The 20,616-nt window shown below is 42.0% G+C and overlaps 1 protein-coding gene across 13 annotated transcripts in view; it reads left to right on the top strand.

Annotated features, from left to right (window-relative positions):
- Window positions 1–20,616, top strand: part of EML1 (EMAP like 1) — a 130,282-nt gene that overhangs the window by 45,893 nt on the left and 63,773 nt on the right. For 3 of the 13 annotated variants that reach the window (XM_065063512.1, XM_065063510.1, XM_065063511.1), the window contains exon 1: window positions 1,367–1,620. The exons of 5 other annotated variants lie outside the window; for them this stretch is intronic. In XM_065063512.1, the coding sequence (XP_064919584.1) occupies window positions 1,554–1,620 (67 nt within the window). In that variant the 5' untranslated portion in view covers window positions 1,367–1,553. Of the gene's footprint in view, window positions 1–1,363; window positions 1,621–20,616 lie in introns of those variants that run through there. 5 more of the 13 variants (XM_065063509.1, XM_065063507.1, XM_065063517.1 and 2 more) reach the window with 3 other exon arrangements.

Here is a 20,616-nt window from a genome sequence, read left to right as displayed (position 1 = left end):
GAAATAATTTTACAATATTACTAGCCACCAGTTTTGTACCACTACCATCATCTCACCATGACTGGTCATTTTAAACATGACTAGATAAAGAAAAATTTAAACTGGCTGAAATTATTTATTAACTTGGCTAGCTTGAGAAAAAAGCAGTAGAGAATAATCCTTTCCTACAGGTTTCAACATTACTTTGCACTAATTTCCAGCATGGACTGTAGCTTTTATTTTTGTGTGTAACTATAGTTTTGTTTTGAATTGAACTGTTTTATTTATTTTGGAACAGAATTTGGCATGGAAGACACTTTCTTATCCTGGTCTCAGCGATCACCCAAGGCCCACAATCAGATCAAAGCAGTTTTGTGTTATGTGTGTTTTTTCAAATTATAATATTTTAGAATCCTATATTGGAAAAGTGTATAATATTCTTCAAACTAAATAGTTACAAATGTATTAAAATGGTATGACAAATTACAGTATGTATCTTTTTTGCTTGTTGTTATTGTAAGAGAGCATCAATTACATTATCTTGACAACCCTGTCCTGTAGCCAGTTGAATCACTCCTGAAACCAGTGGAGGACATAAGGTGCAATGACACGCGGTCTGTTGCCTCAGTAGAAGAAGCAAAAGTAGCTTCCGATGGACCAGCAACAAGCAGAGCGTTGCTGCAGCAGGGAGGGACGCTGCGGCTGTATCCAGCTGACAGGCTGTCCCAACAGTTACTGCACAACTTCTGGCTTTAATTCAGAGATATGCCGTTCGGTAACTCTGGTTTAGTGCTCTCAGCGGGTACTTCTCTGCGCAGGGATGTGAGATGGCCTCGCTTCACCTCGCCTCCACCAGGACACCGGGATTCGCTGGGCCCGTCGCCGCGGCACGGCCACCAGGACCGGGTTTGGCCGGCGCAGGGGCGGCGCAGGGGCGGCCCGGCCCGGCCCGGCGCAGGGGCTCGGCGGGGCCGCTGAGGAGTAACAGCCGCGCCGGCCCCTCGCCCGGCGAAACAGGCGGCTCCTCGCTGGCCCCGCCGTCCCGGGGTCCCCTCGTCTCTCCCCGCTGGAGACGGCGGCTCCCCGGGCCTCATCGCTGCGCTGTCCCGGCCCTACCGCCGCCCGCCCAGCGGCTCCCTTCCCGCGAGATCCCGCCGGCCGTGCTCTGACAGGGCTACGGCACCGGGACCTCCCCTCCGCCGGCGAACCACGGGGCGGAGGCTGCGTCGCCCGCCGGGGAGCCGCGGGCGAGCGGCCGCCGAGCGGTGCAGCAGCCCCGCGGCCGGTGAGGGGAGCTCCCGCACTGCCCCCTCCGCCGCCGCCGCGCCGAGACGGCGCCGCGCCCCGCCCCGCCCCGCCCCGCCCCGCCCCGCGGGTCTCCCCCCTCGCCTCAGCGGCGGAGCGGAGCGGCCGCCGCCCCAGCCGCGGCGGAGTGAATGGGTTGCCATGGCAACTGAGTGAGGCAGGCAGCAGGCCGCCGCGGCCCCAGCCGCCTCCGCTCCTCAGCGTGTGGGCGAGGAGGCAGCGGGCGGCCGCCGGGACAGCCGAAGGGAGGCCGGGAGCGCAGCGGCAGGATGGAGGACGGCTTCTCCAGCTACAGCAGCCTCTACGACACCTCCTCGCTGCTCCAGTTCTGCAACGGTAAGGGCCGGGGCCGACTCCCGCGGCCGCCCCCGGGGAGCGAAGGGGTCCCGGCGCCCCGGCGGGGCGGAGACGGAGGCTGGCGCGGGGAAGGCAGCGCCGGGAGCGGGCCTGCCTGGGGCTGCCGGCGGCGGCTCCGACGCCCAGGGCCGCCCGGCTCCGCGGCGTAACTCGGGGAGAGGAGGAGGGAGGAAACTTCACCCCCTCAGCGTCCCCCGTTATGCAGCGGGAAACCTGCCAGCCCCCGGCAGCCTCTGTGAGGAACTTCTCCTGCACCTCCTCACGGGAATACGTGTAGAAATGTGTGCGTATGTGTATATGTATGTATATATTATGTATCTACATGTATCTGCCTGACAAGCGATCACCCACCGCTACGTGTCTCCGCTGCGCGTGTGCTAACGTGTGTATCTATAATACATATACATATATGTATATGTATACGGCCGAGCTGTGAGCTCACGTCTGTGACCCTGAGGCGCGCAGCGGCACGGAGCGGCGGCATCGCGGAGGAGAGAAGCGTCCCGGCGGCGGGCAGCGCGGTGCGGCCCGGCAGGTGTGTCCTTCCGCCCCCTGCCCAGCTCCCCTCCCTCCCTGCCTCCCCGGAGAGCCCACCCAGGGGCTCCCAACATCTGCGAAGGACAGTTTTTAGGTGTCAGATGCCTGTGTAGAGTTGAGGTAGTTGGCCTGTAGTTACTGATTTTTTCTGTTGTGTTTTAAGGTTACTGGCGTGGTGGTGTCACCTGGGTGGCAGTGGCTAGGGAGCTGCTGGGCTGCAGTGACAGGTGGTAAAAAAGAAAGGAGAGGAGCTGCCAGTATCCTCAGAGGTGGTGTTCGGAGTTTGGCCTGCACAGTATTTGGGATTATTCAGCTAGCTGGTGTTTACTGTTATTTGTGGGGAAATAAATCTGGTATCCTGAATGTTACAAAGAATTCTTCATGGTAGACTTTAAACTCAAAATACCATATTTTGATTCTAGTTATTGCTTTTTAGCAACAAAATTCTGAGAATTCATAATCTCATGTTTCATTGAAAATTGATTTGTGGGTTTCTCATACCTCCAGATTTTAGCAGTGGTCTGGCTTTCTACTGCCATCTGAACAGCTGGAGTCAGGTTCATATTAAATCACTTCATGACAGCAACTGCATCAAACATAGCTGCCTCTTCTCTTGCAAGAAATGAAGATGATACATTTTACTTTATTTTCTTTGTGGTGTGGCACAAGAAAGGGATGGGTTAGTGAAAACCTCTAATACGTGTGGACCTTGAGACTGTGGGAGCAGATTTTCAGGGCATGATGAGTGGTGCGTGTGGGCTTCACATTGTGTGATATTCTCAGAGCTCTTCAGGAGAGAAAACTATGACTGTATACGGGGGTTGTATGCTAATAGCAGATGCCTGTTTTGCCTAAAGTTAATAAATATTTCATTGTAAGTGTTTTCAAAAAGAAAATATAGAGCAATGTATTTCAAAGTTTATACTGTAACCCGTTTATAAGCAGGCTGTCTTCCTACCAAAATCCCTGGGCTTTGCTTTTACAGTGTTCATGCTGGTAGCACACATATGGGAACAGTAGGAGTTGCAACACTTTCTGAATAGTTGGAATAAGCAAAGTAGATAATTTCTGAAAACTGTCACTCATGTTGATTTTGTAACTCTGGGCACCTATTATACCTGATAGAACTAAGCCGTACATATTTATGCTGTACATGGTTTTTAAAATCTTAGTTAATCTTTAAGTGTTATGTTCTAGAATGTGTTACTGACGAGATCTCTTGTCTAGCTGTCATCTCATTGTAGATAGTGAGCTCAAGAACTGTTGTAAACTTGTGTTATTCTGTGTTTATAAAAAAAGGTGGCTTGATTCAGAAGCCTTTGCTTTTATGAGTTAGCCTTCAGTGAGATGAGGAAGAACAAGAGAAGTGGGCCTTTGAATGCTGCCTTGAGGTGATCAGACACACATAACCCATGAGGGAAAAAATAAAGATGGAGGATGCTGATGGGGGTTTTGAGGTTGCAAGAGAAGAAAATTGCTTTACAGGGAGGTGGAAAGCTCTTGCAAGTACAATGGGTAGTATGAAAGATGATGTGAAGTTGGGAGTGGGGCAGGCATGAAGAAGAACCAAATAGAGCAAGCAAGTGGTGGAGATGTGAAGGAAAATGTGATTTTTAATATAGGGTAAAGTGAAATACAGAAATGTCTGGTAAGCACTCGAAGTGATCATTGTTGTATGTTGAGAGGCTTTCTGTTCTGCACATAGAAGAAATAAGTTTCGCAAGTAGAGACAAGGTGGAATTTTCTGATAGTCTTAAACTGAAGAAATGATGGAGAGCCTGCCTGGATGTATTGTGTTTGAAAGATCAGGATACAAAGCCTGTGCTCCTGTCCGAACAGCTGTGGGTCACCTGTAGGGCAGTAGGTGAGCTCTGGCCTGGGCCCAAGGATTTCTGGTGCTTCCTGGTCCCTTCTCCCTGCTTGGGGTGGGTGGCAGCACAGAGGAGATGGGGCAGGGAGGGACCAGTGGTGAGCAGGAGGTTGTGATGGGAACAAGGGAGCAGGGTCTTGGCTGTTGGAGGACCTGGTTAGAGAGGAAAGAAATAATACAAAGGCAAACTTACCCCAAGCCTCCCTTTATCTCTAGACAGGGCTCTGGGTTCAGGAGAATAATTTGGGTCTTTAGGTCATCTTATTTTTTTTTCTTCTTTATTCATATGCAGATTTAGTCTACATAGTTGTTCAGTAACATATTTTTATGGTTTGAAATGAGTGAAATTGAAGGAAGGGAGAGAAGAAAGAGGCAAGAAAAATATGTTCATTTGGAGCTGCATGTCTAAAATCTAGGGCAAATATTTAGCACAGCTAGTTCAAAGACACCTGCTTTCTGCAACTCTGTTTTGCAGAAGAGTAGGAGTAGGGTTAGTGTTTGAGAAACGTGTTAATGAACGCAAGTGTCAGTCTGAGATGACATCAAAGCAAGAAATACAAACCCGTAATGTGATTTTAGGCAAGTTATTCCATTCTTGTTGCCTTAGTTTCTGTAGTTGTAAACTCAGAGGAGAGTACATACCTACTTTGGAGGGATTTATGGTGTTAGTTTGAAATCTCCCTCTTGATTTTCAGAGGACAGTCTCTCCAGATGCAGAAAATGTTTTGCTAGTTGCTGTGCCTATTCTGTTTGTTTGTTTATTTTTAAGAAAGACACTAAAATAACTCCTCTTAATGCCTGTCTAAGGGCACTTCTCAACTTACATCTCACTTTCTAGGTAATGAAGAACACTGTTGGTTTATTTTGCATGTTGGAAAATAAAGCGTGGATAATATTAACCCTACCTGGTTATAGATACCCTCCTTGGTATTGATGTAACTTTTACGTAGTTCTTGGCTAGAAAACCATTATGCTTATCTGCAGTCAGTCAGGGTGTTAGTAATGTGTTATTTAAGCTGAACATAAAAGTGGGAGAATACTGATGAGGCAAGACTGTGTGGAGGTTTTTAGTGTCTGCTTAAAAACTGATGGCGAGAGCCATGCTGGACCTGAAACTTTACCGAACAGGGCACATGCTGGCGTTATAGACTAGTGCTTGTCTTGCCTCCAGTATTGAGGTGCCAGAGTGATCAGTAGTGATTACAGACAGGTTGTGGAGGCATGTAGGGTGTGAGCAGAGGTTTGTGGGTCCTCTGACCACAATTCCCTGTCCATTTATAGCTGTAACGATGGCCTAATGATCACGGTCTGCACCACGCTAATGACTGTGGGCATGGTTATTAGGCATGTAGAGCGTAAAGGATGAAATCTGTGATTCTTATGCTCTGCAGAACGCCTGTGTGGACTTAGAGAAGTGAGAATTTATGCTTTATTAATTTATAGTTTGTAGCATCTTTTGTATATTCTTCACTTGGCTAGTGGGAAAATTGCAGCTGTCAAATAGCCACTTCTGCAACCACAGGTGCCTTGTTTGACAAACTTCAAACATAGAATATCTGGGTAAAGCAGTAAAAAAAGTGTAAACCAAATTATTTCTTAACAAAATTTATTTATTTTGCAGGGGATTCCATAATATTAATAACTGTTCTGTTTAAGTGATTACCTGAAGTGTAATTGCTAGTAGAAAAAACAAGGTGTATCTGCCAGTGGTGGGGGCTTGGAACTAGATGATTTTTAAGGTCTCTTCCAACCTAAACTATTCTATGATTCCATATCATAAAAACAACCGTATTAAAATTTTAAAAAAGGCAGAATAATTTAAAAAAACCCAAAAAAACGTTTAAAGAGTAGCAGTTCCTTTTCACCCCCCCAACCGGTAAATCGTATTGTTAAGATTTTCAACAGATAATAGTTTTGATAACTTTCAGTCACTATTTCTTTTAAGTCATGAAAGGTAGGTTGTGTGAATCAGTTCATATACTAGTTTTGGTCAGTTTATTTCCAGTTTGAATCTTCTGCTGCTGTAATTATCTACCATTCCTGAAAATAAATTGAATATATGTATGTTTTTTTTCCTCTAATTCGTGTACCTACAAGTGGAGTGATGCTGTGTTGGTGAGGAAGTGAACGCCACAAACAGGAAACCTGTATGAACAGTGTTATTGTGGCAGTCAGCTCATCTTTCCCATTTGACTCTCACCCTTCCTCTCCCTGACCTTCCCAAATACAACCAGTACCCTCTTCCTACAGCTGGACCAAAACCGGACAAAATAGTCTGGATTAGAGAAGGAGCAATGGTATGTTGAACCTTACAGTTTTCAGGTCACTAGTTCAAATCTGTTGAGCGTTGGAAGGGACTGTGATTTGTGTTACTGTGATCACTTCCTAGGAATATTGCAAAGTGAAATTGGATTTCATGTGGTTCTCACTGGGTGGATTCCGTGTGTATGGAAAGATGTTGCAAGCATGTATGAAAGGATGTTGCAAACGAGTTAATAGTGTTATTTGTGTTCATTGTTTTTCTCAATAGCCTGTAACAGCAGAGGCAGACGGACAAAACAGCATTTCTCGTGTTTATCTCTAGGCCTGTTCTCTCCAGGCCAGTAGCACGTTTTGGACTGAGGAGCAAAGGAGGTGCCCTGCATGAAGCTTCTATCAGTTTGTAGGACAGAGAAGATATTTACCCAGAATTGCTTGAAGAGCATGTTCTTACTTTTCCTTTCATTGAGATGTGTTCTGGCTCTTACAATTGAACTCTTAAACATAATACTGGGTTACTGGGTTGAACTTTACATTTAGTGTCTGTTTCCCACATTTTGGAGCTATATAGAGTATAAGTTGATTTTTTTAATCAAGTTGCTTCTAGAACTTATCTTCTTCTATCCTGAAATTAAGGGGAGAGATGGCATACAGAAACACATTTTTGTGTGTGTGCAGTAACTGAATGCAGAATAAGTTGGTACACTATGAAATAAAAATAACTTGCTGTAATGGACACTTTCACAATATTTATTGTTAGCCTACTAAAGCTCAAACTATGATTGTTAATAAGACACTATAGGAGTACAATGAATTTGTTGCTCTTTAATTAGCTATGTATTTCCAAATAATGAATTATTAAAGCTCATTTTAATCATGAATAGCGTTAATTGCAGTTGCTGGAATTTAATACTTTCTTTGCTTTTTTATTTTAAATTAAGCTTTAAAAACAAATGAAAATAGAGATCAGTCATGAGGGAGTAATTGAGTGACAGTCAAACCTCAATAGAGAATCTATGTCAGTGATAGCAGTATGGACAGAAACCACAAGTATCAAGTATTTTATCATGAATAAAACAACATATAGAATTGCAAATTAAAGCATTTGGCTCTCAGCAGAAAAACATGCTTTGTCTGATCTTCAAGGAGTTTTTTAAAAATTTAATAGTACTTTAGAGAGCTGAGAAAATATGTGCTTTAAGTTCTAATTAAGAATAGCAAAACTCAGATTCTTTTACTGAAGCTTAAACCATGTGCAAACAATTCAAATAAGGATTTAAATTATATTGGAAGTATATTATTAAGAAGTGAATACATGAGAAGGCAGTGAGGGAGTACACCAGGCAGTGACGTACATTGTAACAGGTTTTATCCTGACTTCCCTTCCATTTCTCTTTTCCTTAGAAATTTAAGATGAAGTTTTTAAAGCTGATGCTGTTCTTTTGTCAAGAGAAATTTTACGAAACTGTAGTGAAGAACCTGTCCTTTGATCATTCAAATCTTGAGGAAGATGTGAGAGAATTAGTAGGAAGGTTGTGTGAAATGGTATAATGACTATTTTTTGTGGCATGCTTGCTGTTGGCAAATGACACTAATTGGGCAACCATGAGAAATGGTGAAAGCTTAGAAGGAGTGCAGAAAGACCCATGGAAGATGCTTTTCCTCCATGAAACACAAATTAAAATGTTCGTCCATTACATAATTAAAATGTGGAAGTAGCTCCCTGAGGTTTTTTAGGGAGATGGGGTGGAGATAATGATATGTTAACATGATTTCACTAAATTAATTCTTTGGAAAGTAATTAAGTGAGATTGTCCACACTCCATTACTTCCAAAGAGTAAAATCTGACATGGTCCGTCATTATTTTGTCTTCCTTTGAAATGACAGATTATTGAAAAATATAATATACTCATTTGAAAACATATCAGAGGTCTCTAGCAGTGTTCTTAGATATTGTGGAATGTAGAAACTTCTATTTATCTGAAATAAACACCTCATGATAAAAGCAGTTTGCATTTCTTAATAGCATAGACCTTGTATTTGATTGTAAACATATGTAAGTTTCCTGCAAACAGAAAGAAGAAATATTTTTGGTTTTAAGTATAGCTCCTGTAATCTGTTGCAGGTCAATATATACAACATTGCTACTGGCTACTGGCTACTAGCTACTGGCTACTGAGAATTGTGTGTGAGCAGGAGCCTAAGCCAAGCTTTAAAACGTGAGATTCCTAAGATACAAAATAGATCAACATATTGCAATATATTAATAGAAGAGACAGAGAAACAATAATTGTTTTGAGATAGTAAAGGCAAATATTTTTTTTTAATGAAAACTTTGTAAAGAACCTTGTATTTCATGAAAACGTAATGTTTCTTTTTCTTACAACTGTGGTGGAAAACACAATAAACAGAAAAAGCTTTTGAGATTTCCCGCTGCAGCTCCTGTACACCCAAGTGGGGATGGCTGTGCAGTGGTGTCTAGAATTTCGCTGAGGCTCTGGAAGGTTTCTGTACCCTGAACTCAGTAGTGTTAGGAACAGCTATATATATATATATATATTTTTTTTTTTGTCCCTCTTGGCGGGCGGTGTGGAGGGGGAATCATCCTGAAACCTGAGAAAGATGCTGACAGTCAGTTTTATATTTATTTTATGTTTACTAAAACCAATTACCAGTCTAGTACTTCCTTTCCTCTTCCATGTCCAGCATTTCCCAAAGTGTTTTACACAGACCTGTTGCTGCCTAGAAAGCATCCTTCCAACTCCCAGATGAGAGGCTGCTTTAAACAGCATGCAGGGTCCGGCAGCTGGGTCCTCCTGACCCTGCAGTTGGCACGAAAGGCTTCATGTGTTACACAATGTGGTCCTACCGCTCCACGTCTGATGAATTGCACACAGCGGAGGTGGCTGCTGGGAGGTGAGTGGGGGCTGCGGCTTGATGGGTGGTCTGGTTGGGCCACCACTGGCAACGGGGTCTTTATCTAAACTGATAAAAACCTCACAGGCATTAGCATATCCTGAGACTCAGGCCAGTCTTTTAATCACTGCCTGCACTTCTGCCTTGTCGCCTTACATCTTCCAATTATAGGCCAAAATAATAGGGCAGTGACAGCCAGGACTATGCTCAAGTGATCTGAAAAATCAGGCCATCTTTTTTAGGTTCCTAACTGTGAACGTAAAAATTGAATTTTGAATTGAGTTTAAGGAGTTCATGTCCATGGATTATATGCAGGATGGATATAAAGCATATTTAAAATAGCTCAGTGTAATGCAGTGAACAATTACTGATATGATTTGGGGTAAGAGACAAAATCTTGGTGCAGTGCAGGAGTTTGGCTGCGGACTTAACAGGACTGCAGTTTCAAACTCTGAAAGTGCTCATGGCAAACTTCAGTTGAGCCTAAGAAAATGGGGATTATTAGTAATACTGGCTCTCATAGTAAAAAATATACATCACTGTAATTTAGCTAACTTTGCATAATGCCATGCACAGAGGGAGGTGTGTGGGTAGTGTTTTTCTTTTTCTCCCTTTTATGCTAGACAGCATGTATGCCTGAGATCCCTGTGGTGGCTGTATTTCAGTTTGGAAATAAGCAATTTCCTCTGTGTTCACATGTTTTAATGAACTGATTAGGGACCCTTTGGGACAAAAAAATTTTATACATACATTTTTAAAGTTAAGCATTTATATGTTTTGCAGGGCTTGAGGCCTTTCTCTAAAGAGAAGCAAGAAAAGATCCATTTTTAAAATGTGAGGGTTTGGTGTGTGGTCTGGCAGTGCTGCTGTGGTCCCCTTTGAGAGGTGTTGCCTCCCAGTATCTCATCTCTTACTGTTGCTCTTTCCGATTTGGGAAGGAATATGGTCAGTACACTACTCCTGAAAAGTGGCTTACTTGTTGTTCCACTCTGTTTTTCTTTAGAAGAGGTTCTTAATATCGTGAACAAAGGACTATAAGACTTCTGTTAGGCTTGAGCACTTCTGCAGGTCTGAAGATTTATTAATGGTTTGTTTATCAAAAAGCTGATTATGGTCACTGATCATGTACAAAACTGAAAACTAAAATATAGACTTCTTTTGGGCAAAGATTAGCAGATAGGACAGAACTAAAATCAAGGCTTTACAACAGGTCTGCTTTATTGAAGGATCCAAGCCCAGTTATTGTGAAGGTGCTGGGGCAGATATGACCATAGCAGTTTACCTGGCTTTTTCATTGTTTAATAGCTCAGTGTTTCCATCTCTGTTTTTAAAGCTGAATAACCAAAACCCTTAACATTTGTATCTTGCTTATGGGGCTTCCTGCCCACCCTCTCCCAGTATGATTGATAACTGTATGGTGGCTTTTGCTCAGATTGTTTTTGTTACATTTGACAGTCTGTTATCTGAAAGACTTAGAATAAGCATGTTATCTGCACAAGTCTGAAAATAAATGTTTCTGACTTATCACACCAGTAGTCTTTCAGAACAAATTTACAGCCGAATTAAATCATGAGTTATATGAAGTGTATTTCAGCTTTCTTTTATGACCTGAGTGCTTTGTTTTGGTTTTTGGAAACAGTTAAGAAACTGAGTCGTAGGACTAAATGTCCAGCTGTGGAATTGAAAAATGTTTGCTGTTCTGTTAAGTGAATGTTTTTTTAACTAAAAGTCATGGAAGCTGGAAAATATGTTTGTTGCTATGGTCTCCCAAGAGCAATATATCTGTATCTACTCAATTTTTATGGAGTTCACGGTTGTAAGGCATTAAGGTGAAACTTTACAGCAGTGAACAGAGTAGTGTGATTTATTCCAGCATTGTCTCATGTGTAAATTATTTGAGAGATTCCATTCTGTAGCTGTCATACCCAGGTAGGGCACTCGTGCTGGGACCCTAACCGTTTACATGAAGACATACCCCTGGGTGATTGATATGCTTATTTCTAAAATTTGTTTAAACAGGGGGAGTCAATACCAGGATAACCTACCACTTTCACCCTTTCCCTCCCCCAGGGCAAAGCTAAATTTAGACAACCCTTTCTCCTTTTATCTGCTTCTTTTCATAACATTACCTTGTTTCTGATGCATATTGATATAATAAAATAATTCTCACTGCTAACTTTGAAGATGAATAAGGCTATGTGATAATGTTTCAGTGTTTTCAATTAAGTGAAATAATACAATGTAACATAGATGGGAGAGACTGAATAAGGGATGTTAAAGATGACAGACTGGGTCCTTCAGATGTTCTGCCGTAAGAGGCTGTATAGGGTTGCTTAGGAGTAAAGGTTAACAAACCAGAGAGCTGTGGGAGCTGGAAGATCCTATAAAATTCAGGAGGCTGAGGTTAAGTGGATTCTGGTCTCTGGGGCAAACCTGATGCCCACACCGCAGCCATCCGTTCCCATTTTTAGTCTGCAATAGCTCGGGCAGATAAGGTGACATGCACCGTGCGGCTGTTCAGTAGGGTGTCACTTCTCCTTCCCTCTCTTGCTCTCGGTGGTTTTACCTACTCAACACTTGACAGAATAATTTGTCAGAGTTAATTTAACATGCTAACCCAAGAGAAAAGAAAAAAATCATCTGCACAATGTTTGTATGTGGTACTTTGGTTTTGCTTTTGCTGGGTTAGTTTTCTGCTGGGTTGGAGAATTAAATCAGCTTCCAGAGGCAGCAGAAGATACACAGTAGGAGTAGCGGGTGCTGCAGGCAGACCAGGGGCCTCTAGATTGGCCATTGTGTCTTGTGGAACTGGACCCTTGCTTTTGTCATTGCAGCTGCTTGTGGCACCATGTGTTGCACAGCATCAATAAATTAATCCACATTAGAAGTGATACCCATCTGGTTTGTATTGTAGCAGGTAGAAGTGATCCCCTTTTTGCTGTATTGTGCCAGGCGTGGTGGAGGCAAGCAAAGTTTTAAAACAATGTGTAAGACAATACAGAAGAGAGGCAGCCGGCTGCTAGAAGACTGTAATGAAGAGGAAAAGTACTTTTTGGTGGCTACAAATATGATTTATAATTGAATTAAAAGTTCACAGAGGTGGAAAATTACATATGCATAATTTCATTTTCAATGCAGTTACCCATTTAAAGCAGGCTGACATAAATTTTTTACCATTGAGATTCCTGCATTTCTTTGGTGAATGTTTAGCTTTTGTGGTTGCTTTCATATGTGTCTGTGTGTCTTTTTTTTTTTCCCCTCCCCTCCCTGGAAGCTATGAATCTCAATATTTTTTTGTAATTCTTCTTATGTTCTTTGCAGAATAAGACATCACATTTGATTCAAAAAATATCATAGCCCAGGCACATAGGTGTACTCATAATCCTTATTGCATATCACCTCCTTTTTTGCTTGCACTTTACAACTTTGTAACTATGTGTTCCTTAGAAATTTTACTTTTCTCTCAAAAGTACAAAATAAAATTCTATTAAAAGAACAAAGATCTTTCTGATGTTTTCTTTCTTGAGAGCATACTGGTTTCAGGGGCATGTTGATCAGATTATTCCACAACTTTGCAGGAAATGGTATACCCTAAAACCAGAATAAATCAGTAACAAACATCATCAGTGTGGTGCTGCAGCTCCATTCTCAGAACCAAGTGTGGCTGACTGCAGCTGAAGCATTTCTTTTCGTTACAGCAGACTCATCGCACGGGGAAGAGGAAGATCCACGAGATCTCCGTATGTTGAGGAATTTAAACGGGAATACTCTTGCAGGAGCTAGCAGTCATTTTAATCTCGTTGAACTTCAGGTGTATGACAGTGAGTCTTAGTGTCAGATGTTTGGGAATCAAAATTAGAAAAGAATTGGAAGGGGAATATCTGTACAGAGGAAAGAGAGATTCTCTGAGAGTGGGCAGTGTACATTTCTGAAGAGCTTTTCATCTGCATTGTAGGAAGGCCTGGATTAAGAGCCTTGCACTGAGGAGAGCAGTTGTGTGTCCCATTTTTTTTACACTTCTTCGCTTCCAAAAAGTTGAAGTAAGCCTAAAGCAGCTTCAGTGATTCCTGCAAGGCTCTGTAGGATTTTGCGAAGTCCAGAAACCATTTGGTTGATGCTGGATTATTAACCCTGGTAGCTATGAATCAGCAGTTTATGAGAAATTTGTGTGCATATCATTCCAGGGGGGGTGTAACTTCAGGGTTTTTCTTCCTTTCCAATTTCATTTTTGAGTTTTTAATCTTAAAAAATGCGTAGCCTGGGGGAGCCCCGTGAGCATTTTGCTGCTTCCTGAATTTGGCAGTTGCTTCTCTCAGTTTCAGTCTCCAGGCATGTGCGATGTGAAGCTTTGAAGTAGCTGCTGCCTGGCTGAAACCTCTCTGGGAACTTGGAGAAGGATAATAAAATTTGTGCTTTTGACACTTCTTTCCATCATGTAGATATTTTAACACAAGAATAAATGAAATGGTTGATTTTTAGTAAAGACCCTAAAATTACACAATTGCAAAGACTCTGTATCTTTTGTGGTTTGGTTTTAATTTGGAACAATTGCTTAAAGTCAATGGTGGGGAAAACTATATTTTTGTCAGTTTTAATATCTAGCATTAGGAACTGGTTAATCCATACTGTGATACTGTGATATAAGAACTGGAATGTGAGATTCAAGCAGGGTTTGCTACAGTCCAGTTTTCTTAGGTGATGCCCCATGGACCACTGACAAGTACCAGAAAAGGTGAGGAAAGAGATTTGGGGAAAAAAAACACAAGCTTTTGGATCTTTGTAGTTCTGGTTGCACACAGTGTCTGTCAGTCCCACGCTGAGCTCAGCAAGCAAACACTTGCAAAGTCCTCTTTGCATTCACCTTTCCTAGCAAGGTTCTTTAGATGCTACCTTAGCACTGCTCTTGTACTTCCTCCAACAATAAAATAGCTCTAGGCCACCTTCTCCTGGCTATTCCTAACTTCTTCCAGTCTGTCTCCCTTAAAAAGAAGTGTCTTAAGGGAGTGAAATAGAAGTAGGACAAATACATTGGGAGGTGGAAAAAAAGATATTTCAAACATCTTGACTGCAGCAGGGTGAAAGTCTTTCTGTTGGGGTGTTCCCAGCTGTGGCATGGGGCTCTTCCTGCACTATGCAGGTTAGTAGTAACTCTGATCACTAGATATAGCATCAGCTAAAATATATACAGTGATTTTAAAACCATTAGCGTTATGCACCCATTGCTGGGTTTACCAGGTGCTGTGGGTTCATCTGCTGCAGAGACCTGAGCAGCACGGGCAGTCTGGGGCACAGCACCTGTGTGACAGGAGAGCTGCCCTGTGCTGCTCTGCAGAGGCACCAGTGTTGTTCAGACCGAAGTTTGTTTAATTAATTTGAACTGTTTGCTTCTGTGTTGAGCGAGGCAGCTTGTTTGGGTTCTGGGTCAAAGTCATTTATTCGGCCCTTTCTGATCCCTGATGTTCAGCAGAGTGAAACCTTGTTTTGTAAGCAAAGGAAAAATAACTGTTGTCATGACTTCTGTGCACTGTGGAGGCTTTATCGTTACTGTAAATGTAGTAGCAAGCTTTTTAGTAGAAACTTCATTTACCTCAAACAATAACGTAAACGATCTGGTGTTACTTGCTGTTTGTTGTAGTCCCTTTTGTTCTGCTACATAGAAATGTATTCGGTTTCTCTTTGTACATAATCATTTATCGTACTAAAATGAAATGTTGGACCTCTATAAAAATTTTAAATCATTCTGTGTTGGAAACAGCAATTCTGTGACTCCCTTGACAAGTCAGTAACTTGCACAGTTGTGAAATCTTTCCTCTTTTTTTTCAATTATGACTGGGAAGAATTGACATGTTGTTGCTCTTATGAGTCCCTGTTACCTGTCCTTTAGCGAGCTATGGTTAAAAGCTTCATACTAAACCCCAATTATTGCATGTTGCAATCTGTATGAGCTGAATTCCCACATCCACAGCTGTGGGAGTGAAAACATGAGGCAATCAAATAAACTCAGTCCTTCAAGGCTCTCCCCAAGGTGTCTGGTGCAGAGTGCAGTGAATGAAGTCCAGGGAGTTCTTATGACCTTTTGTAGGTACAAACCTTGGGAAATAAATGAGCATTGTTAAAGTGACTATGTCTTTCAGAATTTTTGATCTTTTTTTTTCATGTCATGATAAAAGTAGCAGCTTAAAAAAAAAAAAAAGCTTTTGACACTTTTGACAGGCTTCCACATGATAATTAGATAGTAAAAAGGTGTGGGTTGGCAAGGCATTAGATATGAATGATATACAAGTTCATATGCGTTTTTCTTTAAGCAACATTACGCTGAAGATGAATCATTCTGAACAGTTGTGTAAAGCAGAGGTTTTAAAGTGAAAACGGGTTGTATCCCTTTGAAATAATCCAACGGAAGCTGGAGAAACCTACTGGTACTCTCATTTCTATTTCTGAATAATTCCTTTGTCTAGGTAAGAAGTTCTTTACAGTATATTATGCGCATAATCTTAGAACTGTGCATTAGCTTCCAGTTACATCCAGTGTCTTATTCACCATCAAATTAACTTTTTGTAATAATAACCTTTTTCTTGCACTGTATATTCTGAGCATTACCCTTCCTCCTTTGCACCCTGTTGAGGACACAGGAAGGAATGGTTGAAGAAGATGGGTTTGTACTTTGTATTGAGGAGGAATGGACAGAGGGAGGGAAGACGAAGCAGGGCCTTGATGCAGCTATAATGTATGAATTTAATAATTAGTCCATAGAAAAATGGATTATGGGGAGATATTCACAACATGGAAGAAAACACATGGCATTTAGTATTCCTGTAGGATTTTGCGACATCCAACTTAATTTGGCAGAGCATCATCAGGAGGTCAAAGGGAGTGGTGGCAGCAGAATTGGGTTCAAGCAGTGCCAACTGCGCCCTGTCCTGCCACGTTTCTGGCAGCATGCTTTGGGGTTTGTGCATGTTTTGGGTGCTGTACCTGCTGGGAGCCTAACTCATACTTTCCACGTGCACACTGGATCACAGGTCTTTCCCATGAAAAACAGGGACGCACTCCTGCCTGTGGAAGCCCCTGAGCTCCCGGCCCGGCTGTGCTGATGGGTCTGCAGGAACTGCTGTGGGGAGGCACTCACCATGTGCCTTGGGACCGCGACTCCCTAGTGCAGCTCACAGAGCTGTTTGTGTTGCGGGGATACGGGGCGATCTCTTCCATAAAGTGAGCAGCAGTCACAGCTGACCACGTGGTGGGGACTTGTCCATGGGCAGTCAAGAGGTAGTGGTGAGGTCATGCTGCCAGTTTTTAGTCACAATTTGCTCTTCAAATTGTTAGCAGCATTTTGATTTCTTGAGAGAAGGTCAGGCTGAGTTCTGGAGGACTCAGCACTATCAGGGAGATCCTTTTCCCACCACACTGCTGCTCTGTCTGATTGCCAGGCTGCAAGTCTTTCAGAAATCAGGTGTGAGCTGCCAAAATAGCAGATGATGCTTCTGCTGTTTGTAATGTGGTCTCTCAGCACTGGTGTTAATGAAGCTTCAAGCACAGGTCTTAGCAGTACAACTGAATGTCCTCCAGTTCTTGCCCCGTCAGACTGTGTAGTCTTTGGCCCAACAGAACAGGTAAGGAGCTGTTGATTGTGGACGGCAGGGGTAGGACTGGGTAGATTTTTGCCTATGATGGACATAGGGGACCTCTTCCACTAGATCAGGTTGCTCAAAGCTCTGTCCAACCTGACCTTGAAAACCCTTAATGATGGGGCACCTGCAGCTTCTCTGGGCAGCCTGTTCCAGTGTCTCACCAGACACTGAGCAGGTTGAAGAGCAGAAGCCTTGAGAACCTGCACCATGAGAGTGTAGTCCCTTAGAGAGTTTGTGAGGAAATGCAGATTTCTTGGATCTTGTCTTTACTCCGCTGTAGGCAGGTGTCTATGAAACAGTATTTTTTTTATCTTCTGGTACAGATTCATGGATTCTAATGCACTCTCATTGCTGTCAGTTGTTTCTGTGGAAGAAGTAGCAAGCAGATAGAAAGTTCCAACACCTCTGGAAAAATTGGGAAAATTATTAAGCTTTCCTTTTTAAGCTCTGGGAAGTCAGAATATGTTAGAACTAAGGCTGCATAATGAACCCTAAAACAAAACTGTTTTATTCATGTGTTACAAATTTTTTTTAGTAACTTCATCACCCCCTATAATTTTCATAGGAATTGTGCCTCATTGTGCCTCATTCATTTCACAAGACAGATTTTCCCTGAGTCAAATAGATCCAGTAAATGTATTTAATGTGAATTTGAAATCCAGTAAATGTAAAGCCAGTAAATTTGATATCCAGTTCAAAAGCCTCTCATTTTCTGGCGAGGAGAGCTAGTAAGGCATTGAATTACTTGCAATACAGTAAAAAAAATATATATAAAAATTAATAATATTTTTCTAGGAAATGTTCTATTTTTAAAATAAGTAGGGACATGGGAACTATCACACTTTGTGAATGACTGTTCATAATATATTTTTCAGTAAAATACTTGTGTGGGTTGTTTTTACTTGATAGTGTACTTATGAAGCTGTCTTGTTTCCATTTGGAAAACAAAACAAAGCAAAAACAAACAAAGGAATAAGCCAGAGAGGTATGGATAGAATATCATTGCTGGGGTGTGTGACTTCTTTGCCTTGGTGGTTCTTACTGCTTGAGTGTAACTGGGGATGCCTGGTCAATCAGACTGTTTTTCATTTCTCTTAATCTTTTGACCTTTCAAATATGAAAAGCTTGGTTTTGGTGAAGAATCAAAATTTGGAAACTGTTTGTTGCAAATAAGGTGATTGAGCCTGAGGAGTTGGGTCACTGACCCGGGGAAGCTGTAGCTGTGGGGGTGAGATTTCACTGCCACGGAGAGAGCCTGACGTCTGGGGTGTTTCCTAAGTTGTGTTAAATATTGGGAAGATGACCTTCTGATCTGTGTATCTTACCTTGTGATTGTTTATTATATTTGTGTCTTATATGTAGCTAAGTATTTACATGCTGAGCTTTTCTGTACTAGACTTTACTCTTGTCTGCCTTTTGCAAAACTGAAGGGTATTTTGAAAAAGGTGTCTCCTGTTTGCCTTGTCTGGCTTACAAAATGGATGTGCTGTGAGCAGATACTGTTTTCTGAACTATCGCTTCACTGCAGTGGGGCGAAATGTTTTCCAGTCCGTTTCAGCCTTTTTCCCACCTCTCACAAATCCTATCGATTTCCGAGTTCAGTTGCTCAGTTTGCTGCCCATGGAAATTGCTGCTCTGTGCTGCATTAAGGATGTTCAATATACCTGGATGCCATTGTGGGCGAGTCTTGTCCCTGAAATAATCTTTATGCATTTGGAGACTGGTAATTTGTGTTCAGGACCATTTTTAGTACCTGTTTGAATCATAAATAAAGATTTTAATGTTAAATGGTGTCCTGGCATGTATTTAATTTGACTTATGAAGTTGTAGTCTACAAAAAAAAAAAAATGGATTAAAGAGGGGAAGATAAGTAAACAAAAAATTCCAGCGTCACAGGTGAGAACCCTGAAAATATTACATGAATGTAGTTCAAGTGGCTATAGTTGCCCTATCTTGTGTCTGTATAGTTGGATACAGAGGTCTGGCTTAAGTGAGGTCCCTCCACATCCCGAGCTAAGAAAGCATAAGTGAACCTTTGCCCTAAATCTCTATGGTCATATTTGCCTTAAAGGTTTGTCTTTGCCAGTAGACTCTACCTTATCATGAAGGTCGCAGCTCAGATGCTTGGTAGTCATGGGGCAACAAGAGCTCTGTCAGCGAGGCTTTCTGCAGGGTTTGTTGGCACTAGTACTTCAGCTCAGTGCCATGAGGAGATGACTTTTGGAAAAGGCTTTGCTCTCCACAGGCTGTGCCCATCTAGTCTCTCAGATAAAACTCATATGGGAGAAGTCCTGACTGCTGCCAGAAGGAAACCAGTCCCAGGAAGTCCTTGAGGGAGAGGAACCGTCATGAGCCAGGCTCTGCTTGGACCTTGGCCTGGCCTTGTTCCCAGGCAAGGCCGGATCAGGCCTCTGCTGTCTGCTCTCCCTTTTGCTAAGGACTGTCTGTGTAGCCTTGGGGAGATATAATGCTGCATTAGTTGATCCAAGCATATCTGTGAACTTTTTTTAACAAACACGAAAGCTAGAAAATAGATTAGCTCTGTCTCCTCCTCCATGCAAACCCGAATCTCTTTTAAAAATAGGCCACGTGCCCATCATCGTAGCATTGCCAAATGCTGGGGAGGACGGGGCCAGCCTGGGAGTGCAGCTCCTTTGCTCCCGGGGCGGCAGGACCACGCTGGCGTCATGTGCCGGGAATGCCATCGCAGCTGGTGAAATGTGTGACAGTGCCACGCACCCCACCGTGGTAAAAATAAGAATATGATCTCATGCTAGGGAACCCAGTTTAAAACAAAAAGAATGCGAATTGTGTTCAGTTAGAGGAGTTGCATTTTAAACCAAATAATTTTTCAAATTATGTATGTTTATCTGTTTCCTGAAACAAACCTGAAATAATTTATTTGAGTTTTTTTAAGGGTAGGGAATCAAGGGATTTTCTTCCTTCTCTGTGTCCTAAAAAGCCCTAAAGCAATCCTTTTCCTGGTTATTACCAGAACATTTAACACTCTATCAAATATAGTGTGTCTGGCTGTATTTAAGTCCTTGGCAAGGGCAGTTTGTTCTTTCTGCATTAATGTCAGTAAATATATATATATATATTTTTTTTTTTTTTCTGGAGAGTGGAAATGTGCGATCTGAAGATTTTAGAATAAAATAATTATATTACTTAGCATAAATTATTGGTTTACCATAATTTTAAATGGGAGTTTTAATGTCTATCAGTATTAAATGAAAGGAAGACTTAACCCTAATTGAATACAAAGATGGACAATGTGGTACAATTTCTAGTCTGTTGACATCCTGTATGCTTTTTTTCCCCTCTCCCATCCAAGCAAGGGTGTCACTAGTTAATTCAAGTACTTCTCACGAGCACTACATTAACTGGGAATAGTGAAAAAAATCGTACATTACTGTGAAAGGCAGTTCTGAACAAGACAGGTTTGAAAAGAAGACTTAAAATAGTTTTCTAAATTTGTAAGAATTTTTTTCTTTTAAATATTTAGATCATGATTTGTCTTTGTGACAACCTGTAATGAAGCCTAATTTTATACTGTATTAATTTCAGAAACTAAAATATTCACGAGGTACAGAGTTCTGAAAAAAAGTCAGGCCACTGCTCGAAGTGGAGCCGTTAGCTGAGAACAAGAAACCAGAGTTCGCGAAAGTGATAAATCTGCTTTTGACATCAATAACCCCTTCTGCAGAGGCAGGAGGAATGTTTTGTTCTCTTTGTATTATGTTGCTTACTTTTAGTATACA

The sequence above is a fragment of the Columba livia genome, chromosome 5 (genome assembly GCF_036013475.1).
Source record: "Columba livia isolate bColLiv1 breed racing homer chromosome 5, bColLiv1.pat.W.v2, whole genome shotgun sequence".
Classification (NCBI taxonomy): domain Eukaryota; kingdom Metazoa; phylum Chordata; class Aves; order Columbiformes; family Columbidae; genus Columba; species Columba livia.
This window is presented reverse-complemented; position numbering and strand designations above follow the sequence as displayed.